Below are 13,642 nucleotides of genomic sequence, written 5' to 3' on the forward strand. Positions count from 1 at the left end.
TTTCCAGCATCTGCAGTCATTGTTTTTACCTCGTTGATTTTAACCCTACTGTGAATCCTCTTGCAAGGATGCCTGCCTTGAAGAAGTTTTCCTCCTCTCTCTACAAGAATCTCAGGGAGTCTCTCTCTCATTGCAACTCCCAGGTCATTTCCTCAGCCTCCTCTAGCTTATCTCTCCATGCTTCAGGCTCTCTGCCTTTATTCCTGATGAAGGGCTTTTGCCCGAAACGTCGATTTTGCCTGTCCTCGGATGCTGCCTGAAATGCTGTGCTCTTCCAGCACCACTAATCCAGAATCTGGTTTCCAGCATCTGCAGTCATTGTTTTTACCTTCTTACCCTGCAGCAGTCCATGTGCTGTGGATACATATACAGTAAAATCAGGGAGGGAGTCTCGAGGATTATAACCCACTAACTGTAATTAGACCGGCCTCCCTATTTTGTATCCTTTGATATTGTGTTTTCACAAATCTGAGAGTGTCATGGGGATGTAACATAAGGGCCACACATACAGTGATTACGAGAGATGAAGATCCTTTGCTTCTTCAAAGGAAGTGTTCTTGCAGACTAACATGCCTCTGTGGGAGGTATATCAGGCTGAAGTAGTTATGAGTGTGAGTGGAAAGGATTGGATCACAAATGTGCAACCCAGGAATAGAACAAGACAGATTATCTGTGGAACAGCAGCTAACTATTATCAGTATTCCTACGAACATCTGAATATTTGAATAAGGATTAGGGTGGGCTTTCTTGCCCCTTGATCCAGCCCAGCCATTTGATACAATCATAGCAAATCTGATTGTGGCCTCAGCTCTACTTTCCTGTAACCGCTTTGGCTCCCTTAACAATGAGCAATCTATCTCACTTAGCTTTAAAAATATTCAACGGCCCAACTACCCCTGCTCTTTGGAGAAGAGAATTCCACAGAATAATCACTCTCTGATAGAAAGTAAAAATCCCTTTATCTCAATCTTAAATAGAAAACCACTTATTTTAAACTTTGTTCCTTAGTTTTATTGTTTCCTGTTACAAATAAATGTCCTTTCAATATCCATCCTGTCAAGTCCCTCTGGATATTATGTGTTTCAGAAGGATCACATGCTTCTAAACTATACTGCATGCAGGCCCACCCTATCCAACCTTTCCTCATAAAAGAACACCCACCCCCCATCCCAGAAAGCACCTTCTTTGAACTATTTATTAAGTATTTACATCCTTTCTTAAGTTATACACCATACTCCTGATATGCACTTCCCAAAATTCTGTACGACTGGACTAGAACCTCACTATTTTCACATCCTATTCCACTTTTTTTTAATAGAGCCCCTACAGTGTGGAAGCAGGCCCTTCAGCCCAATGAGTCTACACTGACCGTCCAAAGAGGGACCTACCCAGACCCATTCCCTTATATTCACCCCTGACTAATGCACCTAACCTAGGCATCCCTGGACATTATGGGCAATTTAGCATGGCCAATTCACCTGACCTGCACATCTTTGGATTGTGGGAGGAACCAGAGCAGGAAACCCATGCAGACATGGGGAAAATGCACAAACTTCACACAGACAGTCACCCAGGGGTGGAATCGCCAGGTCCCTGGCGCTGTGAGGCAGCAGTGCTTACCACTGAGCCATCGTGCCACCCTTGTATTAAAGCCTGATATTCCAGTTCCAAAGAAGAGTCATATTGAACTGAAAACTTGAATTCACTCTGCACATGCTGCCAGACCTGCTGAGTTTCTCTAGCATTTGCTGGGCTTTTCCGCCATCTGTAAAATTTTGCTTTTATTTTTGCCACCATTTCACTTGCCATCCTAATCATTTGCAAAACCTGCATGCTAGCATTTTATTACTAGGACACCCAGTTCTCTCTGCACTGGAGAGGTCTATAATCCCTTTACCATTTAAATATTATACTGCTTTTCTCTTCTGGCAAAGTGGACAGGTCACATTTAACTGCACTGTTCTCCATCTCCAAATTTTACTGCTTCACTAAAAGTTTGACCTCTTCACACTCTACTCTCTCACATATTCAGATAAATGCGAGGTGCTGCATTTTGGGAAAGCAAATCTTAGCAGGACTTATACACTTAATGGTAAGGTCCGAGGGAGTGGTGCTGAACAAAGAGACCTTGGAGTGCAGGTTCATAGTTACTTGAAAGTGGAGTCGCAGGTAGATAGGATAGTGAAGAAGACTTTTGGTATGTTTTCCTTTATTGGTCAGAGTATTGAGTACAGGAGTTGGGAGGTCATGTTGCGGCTGTACAGGACATTGGTTAGGCCACTGTTGGAATATTCCATGCAATTCTGGTCTCCTTCCTATTGGAAAGATGTTGCAAAACTTGAAAGGGTTCAGAAAATATTTACAAGGTTGGAGGATTTGAGCTATAGGGAGAGGCTGAACAGGCTGGGGCTGTTTTCCCTGGAGCGTCAGAGGCTGAAAGGTGACCTTAGAGGTTTACAAAATTATTAGGGGCATGTATAGGGTAAATAGGCAAAGTCTTTTCCCTGAGGTCGGGGAGTCCAGAACTAGAGAGTATAGGTTTAAGGTGAGAGGGGAAAGATATAAAAGAGACCTAAGGGGCAACCTTTTCACGCAAGGATAGTCCTAGGGCGGAATATGAGGTGTTCTTCCTCCAGCCGTCCGGTGGTAAGGATTTGGTGATGGAGGATGCCCAGGACCTGCATGTCCTCGGCTGAGAGGGAGGGGGTGTTGACGTGTTCAGCCACGGGGCGGTGGGTTTGTTTGGTGCGGGTGTCCCAGAGATGTTCTCTGAAAACATCCGCAAGTTGGCGCCCTGTCTCCCCAATTAGATTAGATTAGATTAGATTAGATTACCTTACATTACATTTTGGAAACAGGCCCTTCGGCCCAACAAGTCCACACTGACCCGCCGAAGTGCAACCCACTCATACCCTACATTTACCCCTTACCTAACACTACGGGCAATTTAGAATGGCCAATTCACCTGACCTGCACATCTTTGGACTGTGGGGGGAAACCGGAGCACCCGGAGGAAACCCACGCAGACACGGGGAGAACGTGCAAACTCCACACAGTCAGTCGCCTGAAGTGGGAATTGAACCCGGGTCTCCGGCGCTGTGAGACAGCAGTGCTAACCACCGTGCCGCCCACGCCAGTGTAGAGGAGACCATATTGTGTGCAACAGATACAGTAGATGACATTGGTGGAGGTACAGGTAAATTTCAGTCGGATGTGGAAAGATCCTTGGGGGCCTTGGATAGCGGGGAGCAGGGAGGTGCGGGCGTGGGTCTTGAACTTCCTGCAGTGGCAGAGGAATGTGCCAGAAGTGGAATGTGAGCTGGTGAAGTTGTGGATCTGACAAGGGAGTCACAGATGGAACGCTGATAGGGTGGGGAGGAAATATATCTCTGGTGGTCGAGTCCATTTGTAGATGACGGAAGTGGCAGAGGTGTATACAGAGGTTGGTGGGTGGAAGGTGAGGACTGGTGGAGGGGCTTTCTGTCCTTGATGCAGTTGGAGGGATGAAGTTTGAGGGTGGAGGTGCGGAAAGTGGAGGAGATGCACTGGAGGGCATTGTCGACCATGTGTGAGGCGAAATTGCAATCTTTTAAGAAGGAGGCCATCTGGGATTTTCTAAGGTGGAATTGATTATCCTGGGAACAGATGTGGCAGAGGCGGAGGAATTGGGAATAAGGAGTGGTGTTTTTACAGGAGGTGGGGTGGGAGGAGATGTATCTAGGTAGCTGTGGGATCAGTGGGCTTGTAGTAGATGTATGTGGTTAGTTGGTCGCCAGAAACAGTGATGAACGGGTCCAGGAAGCGGGGATGGGGGGTGGATCTGAGATGGTCCATGTGAATTTGAGGTTGGGGTGAAAGGTGTTAATGAAGTTAATGGACTGTTCAACCTCCTTGTGGGAGCATGATGTAGTGCCAATACAGTCATTGAAGTAGTAGAGGAACAGGTGGGGGTTGGTGCTGGTGTAGCTACGGAAGCAAGTCTGTTTCATGTACCTGACAAAGAGACAGGCATAGCTGGGTCCCATGCAGGTGCTCGTGGCTACCCGTTTGGTTTGGAGGAAATGTGAGGATTAGAAGGAGAAATTGTTAAAGGAGAGGACCAGTTCAGCCAGGTGGATGAGGATATCAGTGGAAGGGTACTGATTGGGATGGTGCGAGAGGAAGAAACAGAGGGCTTAGAGGCCTTCGTCATGTTGGATGGATGTGTACAGGGACTGGATGCCCATGGTGAAGATGAGGCATTGGGGGCAGGGGAAACAAAGATCTTGTAGGAGGTGAAGAGCGTGTGTGGTATCCTGAACATAATTGGGGAGTTCCTGGACTTAGGGGGACAGGATAGTGTCAGGGCATATGATTAGCTAACTAATAGAGGAGACTGAGTTGGGATAAGGGGGGCATTTTCAGGGTGGCAACCTGTCACTAGTGGAGTGCCACAGGGATCCGTGCTGAGCCAGTTATTTACAATATATATTGATGACTTAGATTACTAAAGTGTCTGTACTATATCCAAGTTAGGAGTGACCAAAAATATTTGAGAAGGCAAGTGGTGAGGATGACAAAAAGTGACTAAAGAAGGATATAGACAGGTTAAGTGAGTGAGTTAAAACTTAGCAGATGGAATTTAATGTGGGAAAATATGAGGTTATGCACTTTGGAAAGAAGAATAGATGAGCTGAATGTTAGTTAAATAGAGAAAGACTGCAGAAAGCTACAGACCAAAGGAAATTGTAAATCTGTGCATAAATCTCAAAGCTAGCAGATAGGTTTAGTAGGAGAAGGTAAAGGAAATGGAGTATAAAAAATAAAGAGGTTTTGCTACAACTATACACGGCAAAAATCAGATGACAGCTGAAATACTGTGAACAGCTTTGTGTACCATAATGATGGAGGGGTGTACTGCCATTAGAGGCAGTACAGAGAAAGTTCACTAGGCAATTCTTGGGTATGCAAATGCTTTCTTATGAGAAAAGGTTAAGCAAATTGGGCCTGTAATTATTCGAGTTTAAAAGAATGAGATGTTCCCTTTTTAAAATTTACAAGATTTTCAGGGAATTTGACAGATTAGATGCAGAAAGATTGTTTCTCACTGTGGGAGAATTTAGGACCAATGGGTATTACCTCTGAATAAAACAGAGATAAGAACTTTCTTTTCTCAGAAGGTTGTGAATCTATGGAATTCTTTATCCCAGAGGGCTATTAAGGCTGGGTCATTAAATGTATTCAAGGTTGAGATAGACAGATTTTTAATAAGCAAGGAAATTATAGGGTAAAGTCAGGAAACTGGAGTTGACAGGATTATTAGATCATAGATGATCTCATTGAATGGCAGAGTAGATTGGAGGGGCTGAACGGCCTCAGCTCACATGTCTTATGGTCTTACAGTTCTAATTAACATAGGTGGTCCTGCTTGAGGAAATTATTATGAAAGAAAAAGTTTTGCAGGCAGACAATACACACTCAGAGAAACAGTGAAATCTGAAGTGACAGCCAGAAATTAGAGAATCATTTGTGCACAATTACTACATGAACAGAGCAAAGTAATTTAAGTCTAAGTCAGTCTTGTGCATAGTAAGGAGCAATGAGAAACTTTGGCTGTGCGCCATGAGTGTATGAATGGTAGTCCAATCAGCAGCAGTCAACCACATCGACTGAATGGTCCTTGATACTCAGGGTTACAATTTTCCATGCAATCATTAAGTCAATCCCAAATAATTGTTTTAAGAATTTTCCTCACCATCAATCCCAAATAATTGTTTTAAGAATTTTCCTCACCATCGAAGATAAACTGACTGATCTATAATTGATTTGGAGGTGCCGGTGTTGGACTGGGGTGTACAACGTTAAAAATCACATAACACCAAGTTAAAGTCCAACAGATTTAATAGGAAGCACTAACTTTCGGAGTGCCGCTCCTTCATCAGGTGGTGTTGTGTGATTTTTAAAGATCTATCATTGCTGAGCTTATTCTTCCAACATTTTTTAAACAAGGGTGTTACATTTGTAATTGTCCAGTTCTCTGGAACCACTCCTGACTCTTACAAAGGTTGAAAATAAGTCCCACTCCCTCTAATTTTTCCATTCTCACCTCGGTCACATCCATTGCCTCCACTTGTAAACATAGGGCTTCTCAGAAATGAAATATAAATCCAGGGGTTCACTGTATGTGTGTGAATGCACAGAGTATGATTTATAATATTGGGGAAATACAGATGCTGATTGCTATGTAGAGTAATATTGTGGCTATAACAGAGATATGGCTCAAGGAAAAGTTGGATTGGGTATTAAATATTTTTGGTCACTGTGTGTTCCAAAAAAAAAAGGAAAAGAGAAAAGGAGGAGCAGCAGCGCTTTGAGTTAATGAGAGCATTGCCGTGCTCTAGAAAGAGAAGGTTCCAAGAGTGTTTAAGGATAGATACAATTTGGCTAGAAGTAAGAAAAAGAGTGTAATGACATTACTTAGTATATTCTACAGACTGCTAACTTTTGGAAAGGATCTAAAGAAACAAATCTGCAAGGAAATTAAAGAGAGGCACAAATATCATTGAGCATTTATAATGGGTTTGTTGAATTACCTGAATGTAGACTGGGACAGTGTTGCTGTGAAGAACAGCAAGGAGCAAGCATTCCCAAATTGTGTTCAGGAGAATATTCTATCACAATACATGTGCAGTGCTGCAGTAGGGCCAAGGGGATTTACAAGTGGAGGCAATGGATGTGATCGAGGTGAGAATGGAAATATTAGAGAGAGTGGGGATTATTTTCAATCTCCTCAAGAATGGTTCCAGAGAACTGGACAATTGCAAATGTAACACCCTTGTTTAAAATATATTGCAAGAATAAGCTCAGCAATTATAGATCGTTAAAAATCATACAACACTACCTGATGAAGGAGCAGTGCTCCGAAAGTTAGTGCTTCCAAATAAATCTGTTGGACTTTAACTAGGTGTTATGTGATTTTTAACTTTGTACACCCCAGTCCAACACCAGTACCTCCAAATCAATTATAGATCAGTCAGTTTATCTTCGATGGTGAGGAAAATTCTTAAAACAATTATTTGGGATTGACTTAATGATTGCATGGAAAATTGTAGCTTAATTAGGAAGAGCCAGCCAGATTTCTTATGTGAAAATCATGTTTAAATAATTTGCTAAAGTCTTTTCAAGAGGCACCAAGGAAGTTAATGAAAATGATGCTGTTAATGTGGTGTAAATGGACTTCTAAAAGGCTTTTGATACAGTGCAACACAGACTTGTGAGAAAAGTTATAGTTCATAGAATGAATATGGATACAACATTGACTGAGGGAATAGGAAACAAAAACAAATAGTGAAGGGATACATTTTGAGCAAGGGGAAGCTTTGTAGCTGAGTTCCACAGGAATCACATTGGAAGGTGGCTGTGGTTGTTGAAGGTCAGTCATCTCAGCTCCAGGACATCTCTGCAAGAGTTGCTCGGTTTAGTGTTCAACCATCTTCTGCTGCTTCATCGATGACATTCCCTCCATCATAAGGGCAGAAGTGGGGATGTTTGCTGATGATTATACAATGTTCAGCGCCATTCACAACTCCTCAGATACTGAAGCAGTCCATGTTCAAATGCAACAAGATCTGGACAATATCCAGGCACATGCTGACAAGCGGCCAGATACCTCACCATTGACCACCATCCGGGCTCACTGGCCACCTTGCTGCAGATTGCCAGAATCCCAATCTGGTATCACACCGAGCCCCAAGCCTATTCCACGCTCCAGACCTTGAAGAAGCCACAGCGGTATTACACTTACCACCTCTTACCAAAGACCTATCTGGGCCCTCAGCCGCTGCCTCCATGACTGAACTGAAAAAACAAGCTAAAGCATTTTTAAAAAGCGAGAAAAGGAGAAAGAAAAGAGAATTGCTTGAAGTGGACAAGCCCTGCCACCATCTTGCAGAATTAAAACTAGTTAGACCTCAGCTGAAATACAGTGTGAAACTTTAGCTAATAAGCTTTAGGAAGGATGTGAAGATGTTGGAGCAAGCAAGGAAGAAATTCCTGGGATGAGGCACTTCGCTGTGTAGATAGTTTGGAAAAGTTGGGACTGTTTACCTTAGAAACAGAAAGGCTAAGAAAAGAACACAAAAACAAAGAACTGTGGATGCTGGAAATCAGAAGCAAAAACAGAAATTGCTGGAAAAAGGTCTGGCAGCATCTGTGGAGAAAAGCTAGAGTTAACGTTTCTAATCCAGTGACCCTGTTCAGAACTCCTAAAACTAAGAGATTTGATAAAAGGTTTCACAATCATGTGTGAGGCTGGACAAAGTAGATAGAGAGAAACTGTTCAAACTTAAGAAGGGATTGGAAATGAGAGTGCGAAGATCTAAGGTATTTGTAAAGGTAGCACAGACGATGTGACACTCACAGTGAATTGTTAGGGACTGAAACATACTGCCTGGAACTGTGGTAGAGGCAAGTTCAGTTGAGGCATTCAAGAGGCTACCAGATGAAGGTTTAAATAGAAACAATATTCAGGGAAGGGGCAAAAGGCCAAGAGAAAAGTATTTGTACTCTTTCGGAGAGTTAATGTAGACATGATAGACTGAAAGGCCTCCTTCTATGCATCTCAGTTCTATGATGCTGCAACCCCACAGTCTATCAATCTCACACACACTCCTACACCGCCACAGTCTATCAATCTCAAACGCACACTCCTACACCCCCACAATCTATCAATCTCAAATACAGACTCCTACACCGCCACAGTGTATCAATCTCAAACACACACTCCTACACCCCCAGTCTATCAATCTCAAACACAGACTCCTACACCGCCACAGTCTATCAATCTCACAAACACACTCCTACACCGCCACAGTGTAGCAATCTCAAACACAGACTCCTACACCCCCTCAGTGTATCAATCTCAAACGCACACTCCTACACCCACACAATCTATCAATCTCAAATACAGACTCCTACACCGCCACAGTGTATCAATCTCAAACACACACTCCTACACCCCCAGTCTATCAATCTCAAACACAGACTCCTACACCCCCACAGTCTATCAATCTCAAACACAGACTCCTACACCCCCACAGTCTATCAATCTCAAACACAGACTCCTACACCCCCACAGTCTATCAATCTCAAACACAGACTCCTACACCCCCACAGTCTATCAATCTCAAACACAGACTCCTACACCCCCACAGTCTATCAATCTCAAACACAGACTCCTACACCCCCACAGTCTATCAATCTCAAACACAGACTCCTACACCCCCACAGTCTATCAATCTCAAACACAGACTCCTACACCCCCACAGTCTATCAATCTACACCGCCACAGTGTATCAATCTCAAACACACACTCCTACACCCCAACAATGTATCAATTTCAAACACACACTCCTATACCCCCACAGTTTATCAGTCTCAAACACACACTCCGACACACCTACAGTCTATCAACCTTACCTACAAACCATTCCCCTACATTGTGTCCATCTCACCCACATTTAATCCCCTACACTATCCATCTTTTGATCCCGCTCCGTGATTCAAAGATCTTTGCTGATTTGATTGTGATCTCCACCCAGCATTTCTATCTGACCCCAATTGCACTTGACTCTTGTTGCCCAGATGAAGCAGGATGTGGAAGCAGAATATCAGTTTCCATGTTAATGGTTTTTCTTTGTGTAATATTCAGCTGGCAGAGTATCCAATCTTAAATACATTAAAATGATTAAGTCTCAGCATGATTTCTGCTGCAGTAATATCCAACAGATGCTGTTTTCTCACTCCTGCTTAAATCAGCTGTTGGGGAAAATGAAAGATTGCAAGAGCCTGATACAGACAGGTGTGGCCAGAGAGGTGCATCATGAAGTTTGCGTCAGTACAGCATAGAAAGTTTAAATCCTTTGCTAGTGTTTGTCAGCTAAGACTGATAGTAAACAGAGTTCTCAAAACATTTCAAGTTGAGGATGAATGAGTACATAACAATGCTATCCAGATAATGTCACTGCTATTAACAATTTTACAGCCATTATGTTCAATTACTCATCAGGACATTCTGACAGACTTCCACTACAGGTATTGTTGGAAAATTTTAATAATGCAGATTTTCTTTAGCAACTGCTGATGTGCACACATCTCAAAGCCACTGATTGTTTACATAATGGTTGTTATCTATGTCCCAGCAATGCCTAGTGTGCTAATAGAATGATACAACTCAGTAGGAGGTCATTGTGTCTGTGCCAACTCCTTGGTAAAGCTATCCAATTAGTTCTACTCCTTTACTCTTTGACCATAGCCCTATCAATCCTTCCCTTTAAGTACTAATTCAATTTTCTTTTGAATATTATGGCTGATCCTGTTTCCACAGTCCTTGTAGGTAGTGCATTCCAGATCACAGCATCTCACTCTATTAAAAAAAACTCTCTTCATGTCATCCCTACTTCTTTTGCTGACCTTAAATTGGAATTGTCTGGTTACTAGTTCCTCTCCTGCTGGAAACATTTTTGCCCTACTTATTCATTCAAAACTGTTAATTATTTTGAGCACATTTATCAAATTTCCTGTTAACCTTCTCTCCAGAACAAGGTGAGCTTTTCTGTTTTCTCCAAATGATTGAATTGAGGAATAATCCCTGAAACTTGCTCTAAATTTTGTCTCCACCTTCTGCAAAGCCCCGAAATCCTCCCTAACATGTTGTTATCCAGAGTTGTACTTTAATTGAGGCCTGGTGTTATATTCGACTATCAGTAGGGTTCAGGGGAAATCTGTATGCTTAAGAAACAGATTTTTCACCTTGTCCTGTTAATATACAAACACATGTCAGAACAGCTGTGTCTGCTCCTACAGCAGCTTAAAAGAGACTTTTGTTTTTTACAGAGTGAGTTGTGGTGATCTTGAATGCACTGCCTGCAAATGTGTCATTTCTTTATATATATCATTTTCTAATTCTGTAGTGACAACATGTAATATAGAGACTGGTATATTAGATAATGATTCTGAAAGGATTAATGTTGAAGACTACATTAACTCCATCCAATGTGTTGATGTGATGCAGGTTTGAACGGGGATAAGGAATCTAGCTTAGGACCTTGTGGAGTGCAGACTTAGATATCTAAGTCTCCTCACAATCATAGTAACAGTGTTTAATGAACTAATGTATGCTGTATCTGTGGTATTTTTCCATAAAACCTTGGCTTGCACCTTGTGGTATGTAGTAGCATAAACCTATTAGACTTCTGTAAAAGTATCCTTCAATTTGAAGGAAACTTGTTCTTACCAAGTTGGATCTTTTATGTGATTCTACATCCGTATCAGCATGGTTATTTCTTAATTGTCTTTAAAGTGAACTAACAACCTACTCAGTTAAATAAAATCACTAACGCAGTTCACTCAGAAGACCCATCACTATTCGTCCAGAGCAAGGGGCAGTAGAATACGTTTCTTTTCAGCAACATCCACATCCCAAAAATGATTTTTTTTGCAAGAACAGAATAGTTGGCATAAATGTTTAGCTTAATTTTATGATGGATGCTTGCTTCGTTTTGGAAATAATTGGGACAGTATCTTTCTGCCAGCTCCACACAAAGCTATATTGGGAGAAAACAAAGCTCGGTGGCCGTACTTTCGATTAAGCACAAACAAGTAAAGTAATGCCCCATCACTCATGCAGCACTGTTTCTGACCTGTTGTCAATGAACCACTTAGATTCATTGATGGAACTAGAGTCAAGGGAGTTATTGGCCAAGCACAGCAATGAAGTTCAAAAACAGTGGTTAACAGAAGAGGCTAAGGGTGTCCACCTGTGAAATTGAAATAACCACAATAGCATGTTTCATTATAGCACTTTGACAACTGCTGCTAAACTGATCCAAAAGCCAAAGATTCACTTGAGCTGGTTTTCCCTATGAATATTTTTACAGAAACTTTTGTCCTTTCAGCTCCCTCTCTGATTGGGTTTCTGAGGAAAGATTGGGCATCCCAGAACAGTATTGGTCTGTCATGGCCGGAGCCTGAGCATCCAAATGGAGTCATTCTGGACTACGAGATAAAGTACTATGAAAAAGTAAGGATCCATTGAAAATATCACTGTACAGACTATTTAGTTCCTGACAAATTACACACAAAATTGACAATCTCACAATTAAGCCTTATGATGTATAGTTTTGTGCAATATTTTAAAAATGGATTGAAGTATTTGTTTCCCCATTAACATTCTAAGTGGTGACTACTAAAGGAAATTAACCTCAAAATAGCTGTGCCTGGTTTTCTGTTGATGTGATTGGCTGCCCAGTACAGGCTTTTGCCAATGATCAATTTAATAGTTAATCATAACATAAAGGTGCATTATTTTCCTGTTTTGTTTCTACTCTTAACCTTAACATTGTATCAGAAAGTAAAGTCTCACACACAATTATAAATCAGTTCATCTGTTTCTGTGGAGGAACAAGTTCACTGGAAAAGGAGATAAAAGATAAAATTACTAGCAGCATCAATTCCGAACTATCTTTCTTGCCTTGAGGATAAATAGTTGGCTATACCAAGCCTAGATATCTTCACAGTAGAGGAGACCTGGGAGTTATTAAAAGACAGTAATTTAATTGGAGAAGCCTGTGCAATTGTGCAAGTGATGCCATCCCTCAAAAGCACATTCATTAATGAATATTAAGGTTATACTTCTACAACTCCCTTGCATTTTTGAGTTAGATTTTAATTTGCTGTAAGGTGGAAGCAGCTAGTTTAACAGATACCAACTTCCAAATATATATCATCCAACTTAAAAGATCAGTAACTGGGAGGTTAATGTACATATCTAAAAAGCTGTGAAATTTGTTCATCATACATTGTCTACTTCCATTGTCCACCCACCTTAAACCCAAGGCAATCTAAAGGTTGACTGTTTATGTCCTAACTCGCATAATGTCTGATTTACTCATCACCCTTCTAGTCAGTAAGCTATATTAGCTCCCAGCTAAGCAATACCTTGTTTTAAAATTCTCGTCCTTGTTTCCAAATCAGTTAATGGCTTCACACCTTCCTAGGTCTGTAATCATGACCACCTCCAGAACCGTCTGCATCCTTGTAATTCTGGCAACTTGAGCATTGCTATTTTGAATCATTTCACCATTGATGGCTGTGCCTTCAACTGCCAAGGCTTTAAGCTCCACAGTTCCTGAAAAAATCTCGTTGCCTCCCCACCTCACTTTACACATCAAAGATGCTTCTTTAAACCTAGCTGTTTGATCAAGCTATTTTATCATCTGCCCAAATTTGTCAATTTTAGGATTTGCATCATATTTTTTATCCGATTGTTCCTGTGATACACTTTTGAACTTTTAATTCCTTAAATGGTGCTATATATATGGAAGTTGTTATACACATGCAAATCTAGGTCAGTTTAAAAAGCATTTTAAAAATTACATAGAATCACCATTTTGAACAAAAAAAACACTTCCTAAATGAATTCAGCAGACATTTTTAAAAATGTTATATGTGAAAAAGAAAGCTAGTATGGATAGAAACTGATCTGGGCATTTGGCAAGTAGGGCTCAGTTGTCTAGATGGCCAGTGTGTGTGGTTCCGAAAAACATCAGCAGCACCTATTTGGTTCCTGTTCTGGCTGAGACAAACTTGCGACCTTACCCCTTCC

The 13,642-nt window shown here is 41.5% G+C and overlaps 1 protein-coding gene across 4 annotated transcripts in view; it reads left to right on the forward strand.

The window, feature by feature from the left end:
* epha6 (eph receptor A6) overlaps positions 1–13,642 on the forward strand; it is a 674,628-nt gene that overhangs the window by 533,572 nt on the left and 127,414 nt on the right. For all 4 annotated transcript variants that reach the window (XM_043700793.1, XM_043700796.1, XM_043700794.1 and 1 more), the window contains exon 7: positions 11,934–12,058. In XM_043700793.1, coding sequence (XP_043556728.1) covers positions 11,934–12,058 — 125 coding nt within the window. The remainder of the gene's footprint in view (positions 1–11,933; positions 12,059–13,642) is intronic.

The sequence above is a fragment of the Chiloscyllium plagiosum genome, chromosome 12, assembly GCF_004010195.1.
Source record: "Chiloscyllium plagiosum isolate BGI_BamShark_2017 chromosome 12, ASM401019v2, whole genome shotgun sequence".
Lineage (NCBI taxonomy): Eukaryota > Metazoa > Chordata > Chondrichthyes > Orectolobiformes > Hemiscylliidae > Chiloscyllium > Chiloscyllium plagiosum.